Below are 19,784 nucleotides of genomic sequence, written 5' to 3'. Positions count from 1 at the left end.
TTAATTTAAAATAGCCTAAAACCCAAATGGTGTTGGGCCATTGACAAATCTAATAATTTTTTCAGAGAACTTGTAAATTGTAGGAGCTACTTTGACCACTCATTCCTAGTTCTGATCTTGTAAATGAGGCATCTTCTTAATGTGATGCGGGACTCAAAGAGTCAGTCTTCAAAAACTGAGTCGTATATCTCTTACCTGATAATTTCTCAGATTTGAGGTTTTGCCCAAGTAGATATTTTTGAGTTTGTCTTTTTGCCATGATCTCCACAAAACCAATCAGAATAGACAACTTGGTAAATTGCATTGTTCTTCTATTAAGTAAGACTAGTGTTCTCACTAGTCTTACTTAATAGGAGATGTCATTTTTTATTTACAGGTTATGTAGCCCATGAATTCATTTTGGATACAAGACCTTTCAAAAAAACGGCAAACATTGAAGCTGTAGATCTTGCTAAAAGGCTTCAGGATTATGGTAAGTCAAATGTCTATTCTTTAAAATAGCAGTGCAAGTGGAAATTTTCCAAATCTCTTCTAAAGGGAGACACAAACATTGGAGTTCTGTGCTTATGGATGGTGAATCTGTCACAATTATTTCAGCCTTCCTCATTTTCTTTATGGGACTTGGAAAGATATTTGCATATACTAAATTGTAGTAGGTACTTCTGACTCTGCTGCTACTTCACAGTTGGTAAACTGTCCCATCAAATACTGATTACATGATTCTCAACTGTTTGGAGCAAGTGGATTGGAGCCAAAAGCTTAATAAGACTCCAACAAAGCAAAACAAAACAAAATAGGAAGAAAAAAAAACTTTTAAAGTACGATAATAGGATTTGAACAGTTCCATCTTGATACAGTTTATGCAGTTTTGTACACATGCTCTTGAGGATCTGATTGTGGATGCTTTTTGGCTGCCAGACAAGAGGATCCATTGAACTACTTGATCCTATAGAACTGTGCTTCTAATGAATATGCATGAAAGCTGTTAAAACTCTAACCAGTAATACCTCTTCAGTGAAATAACCCAAAGCCTAATTGTGATACTAAAAAACCCACCCTTCCTGCTCTTTGTAAGTAAGCCTTAAATATTGTGCACCCTTTAAACTGACTTTTCAGCAGGTATAGAGGTGAGTTAGATAAGTATATTAAAGTTCCTTTTTAATAAAGTAAATCTGTGTGTAGCTGTATGGTAAAACAGTGGTGTTACCCTTCAGTGCTGAAAATTAAGATACTTGAAAAGTTTATCTTGCCTCTGAAGTACAGAGCCAACACTACCAGTGAATTCAATCTCTATAGATTTTTGTAGAGAAAGGACTGAATTTGTGAATCTGCTGATAGCTAATGCACGTATTATCTCATACCCTGTTACCTGTGACTGATTTCTGCTATTGTCATCAGGTTTTCATGCTCCAACCATGTCCTGGCCAGTGGCAGGGACACTTATGATTGAACCTACAGAGTCTGAAGACAAAGCAGAGCTGGACAGATTTTGTGATGCCATGATCAGTATTCGACAGGAAATTGCTGAAATAGAGGAGGGCAGGATGGACCCCCAAATTAACCCACTAAAGGTAAGATGGCATGTAGAGCAAGGTACTAGCATCAGTCTAACCCTTGAGTCTACAGATGCCCATTCCTGGTCTTTCAGTACTCTCAAAAGTAATGGGGCACAACAGTGAGCACAAGACTTTCTTGAGAAACCTTTAACATTTTCAAAATTTGAATTTTGACTTTTTCAAGTGAGAAGTCTTGCTGACAGAGCAGAAGAAAGTTATTTCCACAAGCACCTAATTTATATTTCAAGGCCATCTCAAAGTAACAAAGGAGAGATGCTTATTTCACTGTCTGAAGATGGAAAGTGGAATGACTTTAACATTAATAATAAAATAAAGACTGAATTATTTTAGCAATGCAGCACAGAACCAGTATCAGCTCAAGTTCTGTTCAACTCTTTTAATGCTATACTGACTTTTAAGTTTAGTGAAAAGCCAAAAGCATATTCAAGCCTTGGGTAGCATCTTTAGGCAAACTGGAAAAAAAATCCAAATACTGACTTGCCTCCTGGTTTAAATCTGCCTTTTTCCTCCCCAGATAAACAGTGTTCTCTAGACAGTAATTATTTATATGTGGTAATGGAAACTTGAAGAAGGCTTCACACTGATTTGTTCAACAGAAATCAGTAATTTCTTGTTCTCAACATGTCTTGTTTCTTGTAGATGTCACCACATACTCTGAACTGTGTCACTTCTTCCAAGTGGGATCGTCCCTACTCCAGAGAAGTGGCAGCATTCCCACTGGTGAGTACATAATGGGAACTTTCTGGTGTGGTAATATATAAATATGCTTTGTGCTCTGTAGTTTCTTAGTCAGTTGGAGATGAAGTAATGTGGTACGAATGAAAACTTCAGAGCCATTATATTGTTGCTCAGTTTTTAAGCGTGTGAGCTCTCTCTACCACAGTTTCATTAGTTTAGCTTTTAAAGACAAGGAAAGAAGTGCTCAAAAAAAAAAAAGTCTCTACACATTGGGGCAGACCTGAATTTCTAAATCCTAGCACTTCAACACTGAATATTCATTCCTATTGGAAACAACCTGTTTAGTTCTGACAAACTGCACCAAGGGCTCCCAAAACAGAGTCCCACATGCTGACATTCAAAGCTTTGCTCAAAAGAACTTGCATAAGGTGTGACTAGGTTCCCCAAAGTCAGCATTGGGAAAGTGACACCAATCTGGACCTGCTACAAATAAAGGTCAGATTGGAGCTGGACTCTGATATCAAACTTCTTAATTGCTTTTGCAGTCATAGCAGCTAAATGTACGTGTGACCAACCTTTCTGCTTGGAAACTTAATTGCAAGTATTTTAGTGATATGTACTGTTTCAAAGAGTAAGAATTCAACTACACCACCATTCCACTTTCCTTAAAGTATGATACTGTAACTAGATTGAACAGCACAATTCAATTTTCTTTTCCTCTGCTTTTCCTTCATTCCTATGTGTAAGCCAGTTGTTCAAAGCATAATAAAGTTTTCTTTCATCTTGTGAAAACTGCTTCTTTGCAAGCATGTGTTAGAGGACATGACCAGACTTTTTTAAAATCTAAGCATTCTTTTAACTGTGACTTCTATTACACACGCTTGTTAACTTTCAGGCTCTGAAAACAGACTTGAAGGATGACTTCACCCAAAAAATCCACTCTCACAGCCCTTGTAATTGTTCAGGCTCCTAACGTCTGTCATAATTTTGTAGCTTTATCTAGTGGAAAAATTAAGATGGTTGGATTCTTTTATCTCTCTTAGCCATTTGTGAAGCCTGAAAGCAAGTTTTGGCCCACAATTGCTCGCATTGATGACATATATGGAGATCAACATCTGGTTTGTACCTGCCCACCGATGGAAGCCTATGAATCTCCATTTTCTGAACAGAAGAGAGCATCTTCCTAAGATTGCTTCGAGCTACCTACATTTTTGACTCCATCAGAATGGCCCTTTCCTGATTTCCTGGGGATATTTATATTGTGTATATTTTGAATAGTCACCATGTTTGTTCATTGAACACTGCTCAGTTAAAATGTAAATACAATCAGTATGTTAGGTGTAAACAAAATGTGATTGTTCCACAGCAGTTGGTGTTGGAAGTTGCCTTGATTTATCATTTTGTCTGTTTCATGCTAAAGTTTTAACAATTAACACCCAGCTTGCAAGGTGGCATGGGAGATACAGTTAAAAAAGTAGAAAAGATGCAGATACATAAGGCGATACTAATAAATATCAACTGCAGGATTAATTGTTTACATTTTGTAAAAAAATGATGAAGTAGATTTTTTAATTTACTTCACATATTACCACTAACTAGCATTGCTAGTATTAATATTTCATACTGATTTTTTTACCTATCAGTGTTAGTAGTCTAATAAAATTGGTCAGAATTTTAATTGTTGTCATGTTTTGGATTTAAACTTTTCAGCTGTATTTTTTCAAGAGACAGTATGAAATTATGAAACTTAAGCTCTGATTTCTGACAATTGCCACAGCAGCAATAAACTTACACAAAGGAAAATACTGTCAGAGATTAATATGTAAATAAATCTCTGATTTTTTTTTAAATGAGCCAAAATCATTAATTTTACCAAGCAGTAACAAACTTAATCTTGTTCAGCATCACATCATTTTTTTCTTAGTAGTTCCATCTAATTCTCTCTTATTCTGGAGAAGGTATAAAAGACCATGAAGGCATAAAAGACTGTGAACTGCTTAGTATTACTTGAATCTTGGGTAATAAAGTGTTCTCTTTCCACAGTTTCTCAAGTCACTCTCTGGCACTTTTTTATACAAAGCCCTCAGTTTGCCCTACTTTATCTACGGCTTGTGTAAAAACTGATTCACAGTTTAAGCTCCAAGAGATTAAGGAGACCAGAGCCCTCCTGCAACACACAGTGCTACATTAAATCACTCAGTAACCAAAGCTTACACCTTAAACAGGAGCCTTTTCCAGCATGTTCCAGATCAAATTTACATAAAACTAATCCTCTCACAAGTTACACAGTCAGATCTCTGTGCTATGAGCACATTTGAAAGGAACCTGCCCAGATCAATGCAGAGCTGTCTGATGTACATGAACACCCCTGAAAGGACCAACTCATTCAGCCACTCAAAGCACAATTTTGGTGAATTAGGACACAGGCACTCAGCAACACTGGGACCACAGAAAAGGACCATACAGTTCTGCACCCTACAACCACCCACTACTCAACCACTTCTTGAAGATCTACATGCACACTCAGCCTGGGAACTCTGAAGTGACACAAATGAGACTGCTGTTTACAGCAATATTTTACGTACTGTAAATTTTGTGTCTTTTACAGTGAAAGTTTTGGGACTGCAACTTTTTCATTACCTACCTTATGACTTCATGGGGGGCTTTACACAAAGAGACTACAGATGATAGGAGACAGGAATGGCTTTCACGGAAGGAAAGTCAAGCCAGATACCAGTGTTTATGTGAATAGCTGCACCTACATGCTAAATCACCTTAATACATAGTGAAGAAAATCAGATTTTATTTACTCTAGAATTCACGAACTATTAGAAAGGTTATCTTTCAGTAGCTATTGATATAGTACTAAGGATGCAAAATATCATGAAAAGCCACTGCAAATTTATAATGTGAGGAAAGGACAGTCTTTCTCTGTTGCCAGTCTAATTCCCCAGTCTTGACAAGCTGCTTTAATGTTTGCTAAAACCAGTTTCACGTTTGATTATGTCACTGAAAAAATACATTAAAAATTGGTTCACAAATTTTTGTATAAAGCAGGTAACTTCCCATTGTTGATCTCAAACTGACAAAGTTTAGCTTGTGAATTAATTGGTAAAATCTATCCAGTGGAAAACAAAGCATTAAAATATTTTACAGTACTCAAGTTGGCTGTTACAAAGGTGAAATCATCGTTCTCTCCAGAAATACTGAGCTACCTGTAGCACTGTGGGCCACAGGCTGTCACTGCAACCTCAGTGCCTGCAGAGGGAATCTGACTCATGCACCTGACCAACCACTGTGCAGGAATGTCACAGCTCCCACTCTGGGACATGGACAGAGCACTGTTACAGACTGTGAGCGAGTTCATGGGTATCTATGTTACCACTGGATCTTGGTTTGGAGTTCAGCCTTTTTTAAAATTAAGTGTTGTTTTCACTGAGAAATGAGTTAAGGAATATAAAGCCTTACACCTGTAAAATAAGGCCACCTAAGGAAAGCATTTAGTAATCTGAAAAATAAATTCTGTAAAAATCTCATGACTTAATTAAGTGGATAATAGTAAGAACAAAATTAGCAAATTTTCTGAATCATAAAATATTTAATAAGGTATATTTTGGGGGGGGGATATATTGTATATAAAATTTCAGATCACAATATGAAGCGATTTGAACCTTCTCCAAGCTAGCACTGCCTTTAATGCTGTGTAGATGTATTGTCACTGATACAAGACCTACTAAAAGCATACAGTTTAACTAATACAGAAGTGGCTTTTTTTATATGAACTATTTTTTACACAATTAGAGTGTCTTGAATACCCTCTTTAAGTGCAAAAAACACAGATCACTTTACACTAATGCAGCAACAATGCATTCATATTGTTCTCATTAGTCATTAGTAGTCAACTTGCATAAGATACAAGAAAAGCACAATGAAGCTCACAAAAATAGACTAAAAATCAGCCCGTTCTTGCAAAAAAATACAGCATAATAGAAGAAAAAGACAAAAAAGGGATTATGCACACCACAGAATTTACTGTTTAATCCAAATGGCTTAAGTGCTGAATCTATTTCTTTTTCCTGGTTTTTTGTGGGTTTTTCTTTTGGTTTGGTTTTTCTTGGGTTTCATTATTGGGTTCTTTTTCTTTGTAAATCAAACCACATGGACCAGGCACAACTAATATTCAGGAGGCAGTGTGTAGCTAAAAACATCACTAACTATTTTTTATCCCCAACATTGTTTCATTGTTTGACACAATTTACTTTCCTCTGTCCTGAGGTAGTCACAAAAAAACAAATCATAAATTAAGCATCAGCTAGGCCAGTAAGAGCTGAGGCTTTTCTCTTTTTTTTTTTTTTTTTTCCTTCTTTAAAAACTGTTAGTTAACTGGCCAAAACTACCCTTGATGTTAAAAGACAGCTGAGAATTAGAGTTCTCACAACACCAAGAAATGGCTATGAAGGAAGAGGGTTAGGTGCTTCAAAAAGTGACAGTATATTGAGTCCCATCAAGGTGGCTGGTCCACTGCTGAATTCCCCATGTTTATTCCCCTTTACTGTCTAGAAAGTCACTGGGAGAAGTGCAGAAGGGACTGAGCACATCATCGTCCTTTACTGTAACCTGGAAAGAACTGGTCCAGTAGTGCCTGCAGGATCTTGTTGGGAGCCATGGTGTAGCCCTTCCCCAAGTCATAGCGGCAGGCAGGGCAGGTGAACACTTCGGCTCTGAAGGAGCGCTGTAAACAACTCTAGGACATAAAAAGACAGAGAAGTAAATTGTGACAACTTCCTCATAGACTGACAGCTTAACCAGCGAAACGTAAGGAATCACTATAAGATCTGCTTACAATCTGCTGTACTACCAGAAAAAAAAAGTCTTTGCCAAGCCCTCTGGTGCCTGACTCCGCCCCTGACTAAAATGTCCTAGCCAAGGAACTCTTCTCCATACTTGGGAAGAACTAAATCACTAGTGAGGTTTCCCCTTCTTTTTCACTAATGCCTTCCTGTAAGTCATAGCCAATCCTTAGCTTCCTTACAGCTTCACAGATTGCTATACTTTTCCAGACCTTCATATCCAGAGGAAAATGACTATACCACATATACTGTTTATGTAGCAATCTCCATCTAACTCATCAAAATAGACCCAGTTTAACCTTACAGATATACGTAGAATAATACAATCTGTAACACATTAGCATCTGTGCTATCATCCTTACTACATTACTGCAGATTGATTAAAAATTTTTAGGGCAGGGCAGATCTCTGTTTAAACAGCAACAGTAGCTTACTATCAAACTTCCTGACAACTTTAACTGGATATTATACTGTATTCTCAAATATGTACTGATCTCTTCAAATACTGTGCTTTCTGAGTTTGTTGCCATTCAGTTTTCTCTTTTTTTCATGGTTTTTCAATTTCTACAATTCTAAATTTTACCTCCACAACATTTCTTATGTTTTTCAAAGAGACATAATTGTTCCATGTGTGCAGGCCACACATAACAACACCCTGATTTTTACTGGAGTGGTATCTTCTTAAACAGCAATGTTGCATTACCAAGTACTGTACTAGGATGATAATAGTTTGAGTCCTTTTACGGCCTCGGGCAGAAATACTATGTATGGCAGGCACCATTCAAATATGCACAATTCAGTGTATGATTCTGTACATACCAGTGCTACAAAATTAACTCTAGTCCAGATTTGATTCCACGCTTCTTAGACTTATCTCCAACTGATCAAGATTTTGAGACACATAAGTAATGCACTGACATTCATAGTCTCCTACCAAATATGAGCAATGCCAAGATTAACAGGATAACATAACTTTCTCTGAATTAGCCCAAATAAGTTTCCAGGGTATTTATCCTCCACCCTTTCACAACTTATAATAAAGCATTATAAAATTATAAAATCTGGTTTTATTTCTTGTAAAATTATGAAAAATTAAATCATTGTTATTGTGCCAAAATCTAACCAGTGGACCTAACCAAACCCTAGCGCACCTCCAGTGACCAAAAAGGCATGACCACAATGGTAAACCTCACTCATTATGTCTATCAGAAACTATATGGAATGTACTTCCACTCCTTATTACACAAAATTAAGGTTTGATACACAGCAAACACTGAATGGAAACTTGTTGTCTGTTTTTGCTCAGAATGTTATACAATTATTATTGTCTTTCTAAAATGCATATGGCTTTGGTGACCGGTGTCTCAGAGTCAAGAAAACAGCCCAGAGCAAGGCAGTTCATTCTTACTTTACAGACGTTGTGGAGGCACTCTGTTGTCACTGGCTGGTAAACCAACTCCTGGCAGCAGACACACATAAAGGATTGTTCCAGTTTCTTCAGAAAATTCTAATGTAGGGCACAGGAATAAAAGAGACAAACTCTATTACAGTTTTCACAAATGCCACTTACTACATAAAGATTATGTACTTCCAGAAGTTTTTAAAGCACAGCTCTCTAGAAGTTATCAGGAAGCAGGTCTTTATTGGCTTTATTTCCCTGCTCTTCTACAAATTGCAGAACCATATAATCAGAGAATGGTTTGGGTTGGAAAGGACCTAAACTACACCTGTTTCAACCCCCATGCCATGGGCAGGGAATATTCCACTAGACCAGGTTGCTCATGGCCCCATCCAGCTTGGCCTTGAGCACTTTGAGGGATGGGGCATATGTTTCTGGGGAACCTGTCATAAAATTATTTTCTGTCTAAACAAAACCTAGTGACTAAAACCATCTTTCTTCATGTCTGATTTCTGACATTAGCACAACATAAAAATACATTTATTATATCAGAGAAAAAACATGCTTGCTTCAAGAATGAAAGTAAATAAAAATGCACTTTTAACTTCAGGATGGTTCTTAAGCAAGAAAGGTTTCTATTGCTGAGGCATTAGCCCATCTCTCAAGAGCAAATTGCACAAACTAGATATTTTCTTGAAATAGAAGTCTTACAAATAAAACTGATGCTAGACAGTCTATATTTAGCAAAAGTTCAACAAACAAAGGAAGTTTTAAGAGGGACTCAAGATTTCTCCTAACAATATAAAGAAAATGCAAAGAATAAAAATTACGCATGCAACAAACATACTGGTCCTTCCTTAAGAGAAGCAAGTACTTCATCCCACAGCTTCTGGTTCATGCAGTCTTCTCTGATCAGCCACTGCTGCTCTTGGGTCAGCTGGAAAGCTTCTCCTTTCCCTCCATCTCCCATCCTCATGGCTTTGGGTGTATTTGTAGGCTCCTCTGTACCTGCTTAAGATGGTGACCATCAGACCCAGTAACAGCAGTGTTAGTCTGAACTAATAGAAGGGAAAGACAAAACTATTTCTAGAAGGAAAAATGGATTAATATGGATTACATGCAAGAAATGCAGCAAGCAAATTCCTACTCCAACTCATACTATACATCATTGTTTTGGATTGCAGCAAAGAGTTGCACAGAAGAATTTTCATTTTTTTTTCCAGAGCTTGAGAGCAAAAAACACAGTAGGAGCAGTAAAAAGGATTAGGAGCCCTACACTACCACTTGATTAAAGACCATGTGCTTATGAATTTCCATAAGTATTCCAAACTGCATGGTGAGTTTAGTGTAGGCCAAATGCCAGTGCACCCACTAGAATATACTTATTTATTTTTTGCTGTGAGACGGGATTAGGAGGAAGGCAAATTAGGCTCAAAACTTGAAAAGGGTATGAAGAAAAGTTTATTAACAGTAACTAAAAGAAAGAATCATAAGAATTAGAATAAAACCTTTAGAACACTTCTTCTCTCCCTACAACTTTTTTTCTTACTCACAACGTACAGAAATAATTCAGTCAGTTATTCTAGAAGACTCTTTTTTGTCTACTTTGGGAGAGGAGCTCTTCTTGTTAATTTATGGAGACTTCTTTATAAGAAAACTCTTCTCTTCTGGTTTTTAATTTTTACAAATAGCAGTTGCCTGGAAAATCTGTAATCATGAAGCCCCTCCCATTTTTACAGCTTTTCCCAAAACTGTGTTTATGGGCAATGTTAATTTATGGGGTATTATTTTAAAGATGAGCTGTTTAAGAGCAAAGGTTTTCTTTATCTGTGTTTGAAATTATCTTAATTCCTGGGAACAGAGGTCTTCTTCTTCTCTCCCTGGGAGCACAGGGTCATTATTGCTCTTCTCTTTCTTTTTGTTTAAACTTCTCATGGGACTACAGCTACTTAAACATCTGCTTACTTTAGCATGGAGGCTTTTGTTAGGTATCTACAATTTGAACAATTCATCTCCTCATATTTTTGGATGGGTTATAGGGAAAAAAGAGTCTAATGCATCAATTATATCTTCTTCATAGCCTTATAAGACGATTTTAGCCTAGAATTAAGGCACCTATTTAAATCCCTCCCATCGGGGACTTGACTTCTTTTTACTGACTTTCATGTTTCATGTTGTTCTCTCTTCAATCTTTCCTTTTCTTTCTCGAGAGAGAGAGAGAATTGATGTTTGTAGGTTTTATTTGCGTACACAAACCGGCGCCCAGGACCTGCAGATTGTTATGTGATTTCTGCTGGGCGGTGCTAGAGTTGTTTGTGGTAGAGGCTTTCTTCAGCGGCCGTACTTGCTGGGGGAGCCGCTAGGATTTTAGCGGCTAGCTGGGGGCCGATGGCTCCCCCTCCTCCCGCCTGGTGGTTGTGGACGAACTTAATTGGTAGTAGAATCTGGGCCGGACCGGCGTGGCCCAGAGCCGCTCTGGGGGCCCGGGCTGGCGGGGGCAGGGCTCAGTAGCGGCAAGAGGCCGACAGCCGCAGCAGCGGCCCGGCCCCGCGGCCTCCCCTCCCCGTGCCTGGCGGCTGACCGGGCCCGGGGGCGCCCCGGGAAGGGCTCCCCTGCCCCCCGGCTGGGGCCGGCCTGGCCCGGCCTGGCCGAGACAGGGCCGGACTGGCTGTGTTACTTGTTTGCCGGAAGGGAAAGAGACCCTCCGGGCTTTTTCGTCTTGTTCTAACATGTGTCTTCACAGCGGCGTGTACAGTTTTCTTAGTGGTTCAACAGATTGTTAATTTTCACAGCTAATTACTGATTGGTCTTTTTTTGTCAGAGACGGAGAAAACTGCTAGCAGCTTCTCTCAGAAAGTCCTTTCCGTGAGTGCCTCCAATATAAAACCACTACAAACTGCTTCACACTTCCACGAAGATTTCATGGCTTAGTTCATAGCAATTGTAACGTGACAGACTTTGCTGACAAATGCTAAAGAAGTAAAAAAATACCATCATCAATTGTCCTTTTCTGGTTTCCATTACTTTGGCTGCTTGGCTCCTGTTTCACAGTTTGCTTTTTAACCTTATCTTTCTTCTCCTTACTAGCCATGGCTTCCAAATAACCTTCTGGATACTAAAATTAAAAAGCACATATTTAAAACAAAAATCACAGACATACAGAATAACCAAATACCAAAAATAATAACTTCTAACAGAGTTTAGATCCCTATGACTACATAGTAAAATAATTACACAATAATTTTAAAATCCTATATGATAGAGAAAACATTTAAATTAGTACCTATCATTAAGAAAGCACAGTCAAGTCAAAGAACGTAATCCTCAGCTGTATTAAACAGTATATCTGTACCTGTGTGTTTACAAACTATATAAATTGGGGAGATGATGGTATGCTGTAAAATGCAATGTATCATTGCATTGCCAAGAATATATATTAATTCTTTCCTTTTTTTCATCTTTCATGGATTCTGCAATGCCAAAATTTTCATGGCTCAGCCTGTATCTGTGCTTAAAATGCACTATTTATACAAACTACTCAGTAACATGACAAAAATACTTAAAAATGCACCCTTTTTTTTGGTTTCTCAGACAGACTAGTCATCTGTAGAAAAATTTGTTCCTGCCTAAGCATCACAAAACTGGACACAAATTCTGATTTTCCAATCCATATAGACAAACCAATTTACTGCTAGGGGAGAAAGCTTCATTTGCAGTTCCATCTGCTGTGTCACTATTACAGGATTCTGTCAGTTTCCTTATAATCAATCTGTACTGGTTTTTAGTATCAAAAGCTGCCACAGTGAAGTAAAAGAAAAAAGGGAGCTTTAATTTAACTGATTTCTTTCTCAGGATTTTGTTTACTAGAACTAAGAATAAAAACAACTGTTGAGTCCTGATGCAAACCTGTACGCTTAGACCAAGCTTTTTTGACCGCTCCATTCCTTCTGAAGTCCAAGGTGCAGGCTCAACATCATCTCTCCTCAGAAGATAGCGCCAAACTAAAAATCCACATTTTCCAATTTCTGGCCAGTATTTCACCACCTAAAGAACAGTACAAAATTACTGATATTATTTTTATCACAAGTCAAACACATGCACATTGTCATACTTTAATTGTTCAAGAAGAAATGACAAGACTGATTTATATATTATTATTATTATTATTATTATATACAAAAGTTCTTTCCTCAGCTGTGAAATTTTTGTATATCTTATAAATACAGTAGTCTTAAAAGGCACACTCCTTTGTTTCAGAAACTAAGAAGTCTTTAAATAAACAAAAGGCTAGGATACAGCTGGAAGGACTGAAGAAATAATGAAATTATCCGATTTCAGGGATGAATTTAACTCAATAAGCACACACAAAGCAATTTACATATTCAATCTTAGGCATCCTATTACAGATTATGTTCTATTATCACCGTTTTGAGTAATTTCATTTTGTTTCACTTTGCAGAGCAAACTAAAGCTAAAAAGCTCTAGTGAAGAAAAAAGGAACTGTTTCTTTCAAGTAATAATGAAAATTTTTCAGACTAACACATATGAGGCTTTTAAAAACAGATTACAAGAAATTTTATGTTGTAGAGATCAGAGTACCTTGTAAATGCCATCATATCTGTTGCCTTCCTCTGGGGCATATTTGCTGATCCGCCGTCCTTTTGAACTGCGTACCACCCTAACTGGCTTACCAGCTCTCCAATTCTTTGACTCTGCTCCATTTTTGTCATCCAGTGGGGCATCACAGTTAAGGGCCAGTGCCCTAGAAAGACATTTAAATTCTTCATAAGCTAGATTGCTTCACCCAGCAGAGTTTTGAGAGTTAACATAATTAAGTCATATGTGTTTCCCTTGTCTAATTTTGCTTTATCAAGCAGCACAGACCTTTCAGTATGTTGTTTAGCAGAATTGATGAAAAAAAAATGAGATCCACACTGAAATGAATGGCAAGAAAAAAAGATGGGAACACTAAATATGTTGTCTAGGTTCCAGTGAAAACTCATGTGAAATTGCTAGAAAACAAACCAATCCTTTCAGACTTAGTATTCTTAATTTTTAAAATTAATCCCTTCCTAAATAGAATTGATGAAATTAAAATTATAATAAAAGGCAAGCTTTCTTTTTCTGCTATTCCTGATCAACAGATTTTAAGGCTCTTTAACTGTGTACACAAAAGTAATGAATATGATGAAAAACATACGGAGCAAAAAGTACATAATAACCGTTCAAAAAAGCTCTAAATACCATACCTCTCTCACATGATACATAAAATACCTCAGAGAAGAACTAAGAATCATAGTAGCCAATTAGACCTTTAATTAGCTTTAATTAAAAGCTTTAATTTACCCATAGAGACCCTTTTCTAGAAACCTGGAGCAAGAGAGTATGACCAAGCTGCTATAAGAAACAGTATTTCTACTACCACAGCCTGACTTGAAGGGATTGAAAACCCTTCAAAACATGTGTGTCAGCCACAACACAAATGATGGATCTCAAAACAGAAGAAATAATATAAACAGACATGGTGCAAGTATGGAACCCACATTGTAGAGAACAGTAAGAGACAGGGACACTATGCCAACATAAAAATTTTTTCCATATAAAAACAAAACTTGTAAAACTATCTGGACAAGCAAAACCCATACAGATTCAACAACATAGAATCATCATAATCTTCTGTATCAACGTGCTTGAAAACTTGTATCAAGCTTAGAAAATGAGAGCAGCACATTGTTACTCCATATGCACTAGTGCCTTCATAGCTAAGTAGTTTTGCCTGTGGAATTTTCATTTCCTAAGAGGAGAGAGATACTGACATTAAAGGGTCCAGCTTTAATTCTGTGTCCCAAAACAACTTTGTTCTATTCACTAAATATGCTTGTAAAGCTATTGCTTAAACCTACTTCCATCTTTCTTCCCTCCTTGATCTTGTTCATTTTCACATCACGTGTCCCCTCCTCCCCCCTTTCTCAAGGGAGCCAAGTCAGGCTTTTCCTCTTTCTTCTCTAGACAGCTTGAAAAAAATCCCTCTCCAGCCTGTCTGAGAGCAGCAGAACATATCTAAATGCGGCCCTGGCAAACAAAAGTTCTCAGTGACTCTCAGCATCTCACAGGCGTTCAGAGGTCTGTTGTGTAACAGATTATGCTCTTAGAAACAGAAAAGGATGGAGTACTCTTTGTTCAGGCCAGCTTTTGGAGGATGGAAAAACACTTCAGGCAGATGTCTAATTCTTCCTCTGGATATATGTTCTCTTTCAAGTACCTGTTTTGATAAAGCTGCACCCTAATTCCTTGCTTTTTATAAAAAAATATGATGAAAGAAAGGGCTAGCAAAATAGAAAATATTTCTTTTATCATGGGAAAAGGAACATGCTTTCTTTCTCCTTAAATTTATATCTGATTTACCCACAAGAGAAGAAACTTAAAAAAAGAAACATCCAGAATTAGGAAACTTCTGCTCAGGAGTTTTGACTAACTTCTTGTTTAATTAAAACAGAGTCCTCTCAGTGTGACTATAGAACAATTTCAACCAGAGGCATGACTGCAAACTGCAAGCAATGTATTTCACTGAGGTGAGTGATTCCTTTAAAGCAACAAATCATAATGCTTGATAAAACACCTTTTAAAAGGCATTGCTGTTTATGACCCAGCATGTACAGAAGAGAAAAAATACAGCAAAATGTTAGTTTTAAATTAAAGCCCTACAACCCAACTCTTTGTATTGGAATACCTTTAAATTTTATTTTCAAAACTTACCTATTCATGTGTGTTAATGTCTGATCAAATGAATGTTCTCCAATTCTTTTATTGCCAGAAAGATCTCTACCTCCACTCCCAGTGTAAGTGAACTCATCTCCTCGATCCTGTGCAAGAAGATTATCCTTTGGTTTAACAGTCTAAAGTAAAGTAACTCAATTAAAAGAAAAAAAAAAAAGCAACTTCATTTGTTCTATTTACTCAGAGAAAAATTGTAGTCAAGGGCATGAAAGACATGTTTTCAATTTCATTTACAGCAGCTGCACCAGCACAAAAGTCCTGGTCTAGATGTAACCACTTCACCAAAAAATTCTGATTAAAAAAATGCCTGTATTAAAAAATGCTACTTTGGCATTTTTTATAAAGCTATTTTGAGAAAAAAAAAAAATCTGAGGAACATATTCTACTTGATCTTGAGCTTTCATTGTGTTTACAAGAGTATCATGTTTGTAAAATACAGAATAATTAGCTTGGATGGATCATGGCAGTAACTTCAGCTTGTGCAAGGAGCTCAGGGCTAGTATGTACATAGAGTGCTGCCTTATGTACAAAGCAGGTTCTTTAATGAAATAGTAATCCCAGCTCTTCTGACTCAGTAAGAGTTTAAAATAATTTAGATTCATATTTTGTAAGCTAAAATAATTCTGGACTATAGTTCTGATATAGAATTTTCATGAAATTGAAGGAAGGTTGATAAAATCTTTTACCATGAGCTATGAAAACTGCCAGAATCTAAATACTCTCAAGAAAAGGCTGTATTTCTATTTTCTGTACAAAGTTTGTCGCAGAATTTCATATTACTCCTGAGAAATGAATGTATTTCCAGAAATACATAAATATACAGACTACATATATAATTAATATGTTATTTCTTTGGAGATGTATATTTGGTATAAAGCATATAGCAATTTAATACAAAAAACAATGTTTAAATGTATTTTAATATCAAAATTCTGAACATCTATGCAGTAATAAAATTCAGTCAATTTCTTACCACTATTAAAAGTCTGACATTATTTAGGATCCAGTGCAAGACTGTTACACATATTTCATGACTGACAACAGCAGAAAAAGAGAAGGTTAGAAAGAGAAACACTGGTTGAACAAGGCCATAGATAAATTATAGAAATTAGGTTCATTTTATTTTGTGTAGGGAAAACCTAGCAGAAATTCAGCTGCAGTTATCTGTACATAATAAAATACAAGTGCTATGAAGTTAAAAGTATACTCAAAACCTAGCAAAGTCATGTATAAATTCTGGTATATGCTTTCTTAAAACAGGCTACTTAGTCTACTGAATAAATCTTTAAAACCAACAGAAACAGAATGTAGTTCTATTAAAGACAGTATATGAGACAACTTTAAAAGACCAACCAGACAAGAACCATTTCCTAAGAAAGGATGTAAAATAAATTGTATAAAATAAAATATCACAGGATTGGAATTAATCACAGAGTATGTTTCATTTTTCTGTGATTGTCAAGGCAAACACAACGCATGAATCACACAAGGATGATCCTGATAATAATATAAAAAAGGATGGATTTGGTTCATGTATCACAATCATTCAAGCAAATTGTATTTTGACAATGAATAAGAAGCCTGTGACAAGTTCAGAAAAATGGGAAAACATATCTTGGAATGTCATGAATCCAGCATGGCCTGGGTTTTGTAACAACGAAAGAAACATGGACATTTTCAATCTTCATGATGTGGCAGGGTGGGAGGACTGTTAAGGCAGTTTTTGATATACAAGCAGAACTAAACAAACCAGAAGGTGATTTCTTTTCCCTCTACTTAAAACATAATTTTGAGATAAATACTGATATAACATATATATAAGCATGCAGAAAAAATATATGAAAGACAGAAACAGTTCATATGAAAGCAAGATGGGGAAAATTATTTATAAAACAGGACAGGTTCCTGACAAACTTTTGTTTATCAACTACTAGGTTGTTGATAAATCTTCATGAGAAGAAAGTATGGAATAGACTTATTTTTTGGTGTAACAGAAAAACATAAATCAAGGAAAAATTGCTAGAGATTTTAGCCAAAAAAACTTCAAGAGACAATGCAGAAATGCAGCAGTATTCCTACTTGCACATACTTCTATGGAAAATGGGTTAAATGTAAATGGCCTAAACCCAACAAACTTCCAGCATCTTCAAAGAAAGGCTAAGAGGTTCTCTAGCGGTAGTCTAACCACAGGCAAACTGAAAACACTGTGCTTGAAGAGATACTATGGATAGAAGGTCTGTGCATACATGCTCACCTCCTGAGCATATCCCACACTTCATGGGTTACATTTTCTTCTCCATAGGAAGGAAAATGCAGGAACAATTATGTAGCATAAATGTTACAGGTCAAGGTACAAGGATCTTTCAACATCCTCCAATGTAAGGAAGAGTCACTGCTGCCTTATGTATTATTGTCTAGCTAAACTATACTCCTTTTTTTCCTTTTTTTATATTAGGAAAAAAAACAAACAAAAAAGGATTTCAGGCAATAAAGACAGTTTCTAGAATTGAAGGAAAATGTCAGAGATCTTGCCATTGATCTGGGCTGGATGAAGAAAAATTGGAGGACATTTGAACCACTGATATAGCAGCAACTCTCAAACAAGAGAGGAAGAAAGCTCAGAAGAACTCATAAGTGCTTGCAGAGAATGAAAATCAAAAATGGCAAAAGTAAGTGATGCACAGACCCAGTGTCTAAAGTGTGGATTAAATGTGGATATGAATGTGCCTATGACAAGCAGGAGTGAAATAGGGACACTGGTACTCCAGAGACATACTTCGACACCTACAGTACCTACTTTCATTTGGCTTATGGTGTTTTACTTTTAAAGTGAAGTATTACAGGAATATTCACAGCTTTTTATTTGGGACTATTAGAGAGTAATGACTCATCAAAACAATCTCTCAACAGCTTTGAGTTCTATCTATAGATAATACAGCATCTCCCAATCACCTACAACAACTTTTAACTAAGAGCCAGTAAGAGATTGGTAAAGCTATTTTTGTCTGAAGAGGATCAAAAAGCAGAACTGAAGACAATGGGTCAACAGTTAAAGAAAACGTATGGCAAAAGGAGTTATTTATGTCTATATGTTCTCATTGAACAAAAAAATAGCTGTCAAAAAGCCCATCAAAACAGTCTTATCTTTTCCCTTCCCTTCTTCCTACATTCTTCCCATTTTCTTACATTAAAATACATAATTCTGCCACCTCTCTTCTGTTTTCCACAGCTTAATTCCACTTCCTTGCACCAAAACTGTCTTTCAACAGCTATTAAGTACTTTGTTACTGTGTCTTCTCTTAATACCTCCTGTATGTCCCTTTTTCTTATGTTGTGTCCATAAAGTTATTTCTTAACCGTCCTGTTTGTAAAGTTTGATGACATTATAGAGCAACTGAACTTCAGCCACAGTAGCACTGACCCAGCATCTCATACTGAGGCACGTGAGTGGAAGACAAGCCTGAAGCTCTAGTACTACAAGCCAGTCAGCCTCAGACAGCCAGTACAAGCAATCAGTCTGTTCTATTAAATCATACTCCACTGTTCAACATTGTTATATAATCAGTTGTAAGTCTAACAGATAAATAATGTAGAATGAAGAAAGTAAGACTTTGAATTCCATTGAATCATTTGACCTTATTACTTCTGTGGATTACTTTTATGCACCATCTGACAGGGACATTAGCTACTTAAAGTTACTAGAATATTAACTATCTCAAGAGAGCTTTCAATTATTTTCTCTCTCCATTAACATCTCTGTTAAATCTGAGCTTTTATGCTCAGATTTCAAAGTTTGGTTCTAACAGATAATGCAAAAATTGTATTTATCAGTAATAGGCTATTACAAACACAATCAGATTTTCTAGATGAGTTCCAACCTTCAGTTTGAACAACAAAAAATGTTTATTGGCTTTCTTGGTACAAGAAATTCCCAAATATCATCAATTCATCCATTCCTTATCAGTTTGACCTCAGTAAAGTGTAATGAATAAAAGGTGAGTTTGATTATATGATAAAGTAAAATAAAAGTGCACTAAGCCTCTTTAAATGAGGTTTTTAAATCCAACTCAATTATTAACTATCAAGCAATTACATTTGAGAGCATTTTCTTTCCCTAGTAGTAGGGATATCTGAAACTGAATCATGTCATCATTCATCTTCATTAAACTCTATATCCATAAAGTGCTGACAGAATTGGCCTATGTGCCCATTTTGTGATTTATTTTTGGTAATTTCATGGTTTAACACTGCAGGAAAAGGTGCCAATTGAAAAGGAAGGGCTAAAGTACAAATTTCATTTGTAAATCAATAAGAATCCCTTGCATTAAGTGCAGAGCCTGAATACATCATAATTGCTCTTGCTGAGTCTTTCCCACAATTGCCCCTGATAGCAAGAACCTGGCAGTTTCACAGCACATTCCACCACAAAGAAAACATTTCACCATTTTCGTGTTCACTAAATGTCTGAACAGAAAGAAAGACAGCTTCAAAGCAGGAAACAGC

At 36.5% G+C, this 19,784-nt stretch overlaps 2 protein-coding genes across 3 annotated transcripts in view; one reads left to right on the top strand and one right to left on the bottom strand.

Moving 5' to 3' along the window:
* GLDC (glycine decarboxylase) overlaps window positions 1–4,300 on the top strand; it is a 39,248-nt gene extending 34,948 nt beyond the window's left edge. Inside the window, exons 22-25 of the mRNA XM_036402577.2 lie at window positions 377–472; window positions 1,399–1,571; window positions 2,217–2,297; window positions 3,299–4,300. Of these exons, the coding sequence (XP_036258470.1) occupies window positions 377–472; window positions 1,399–1,571; window positions 2,217–2,297; window positions 3,299–3,442 (494 nt within the window). The 3' untranslated portion in view covers window positions 3,443–4,300. The remainder of the gene's footprint in view (window positions 1–376; window positions 473–1,398; window positions 1,572–2,216; window positions 2,298–3,298) is intronic.
* Window positions 4,301–5,833: 1,533 nt separating this feature from the next.
* The window catches only part of UHRF2 (ubiquitin like with PHD and ring finger domains 2), an 81,688-nt gene continuing 67,737 nt past the window's right edge, over window positions 5,834–19,784 (bottom strand). The window contains exons 10-16 of one of the 2 annotated variants that reach the window (XM_036402578.2): window positions 15,261–15,367; window positions 13,104–13,266; window positions 12,411–12,548; window positions 11,496–11,619; window positions 9,352–9,515; window positions 8,514–8,612; window positions 5,834–6,999 (exon numbers count right to left, since the gene is read on the bottom strand). In XM_036402578.2, the coding sequence (XP_036258471.1) occupies window positions 6,853–6,999; window positions 8,514–8,612; window positions 9,352–9,515; window positions 11,496–11,619; window positions 12,411–12,548; window positions 13,104–13,266; window positions 15,261–15,367 (942 nt within the window). In that variant the 3' untranslated portion in view covers window positions 5,834–6,852. The remainder of the gene's footprint in view (window positions 7,000–8,513; window positions 8,613–9,351; window positions 9,516–11,495; window positions 11,620–12,410; window positions 12,549–13,103; window positions 13,267–15,260; window positions 15,368–19,784) is intronic. The other variant, XM_036402579.2, reaches the window with a different exon arrangement.

Source organism: Molothrus ater, chromosome Z (assembly GCF_012460135.2).
Source record: "Molothrus ater isolate BHLD 08-10-18 breed brown headed cowbird chromosome Z, BPBGC_Mater_1.1, whole genome shotgun sequence".
Classification (NCBI taxonomy): Eukaryota; Metazoa; Chordata; class Aves; order Passeriformes; family Icteridae; genus Molothrus; species Molothrus ater.
The sequence above is the reverse complement of the archived record's forward strand: the minus strand, read 5'-3'. Positions and strand labels throughout refer to the sequence as shown.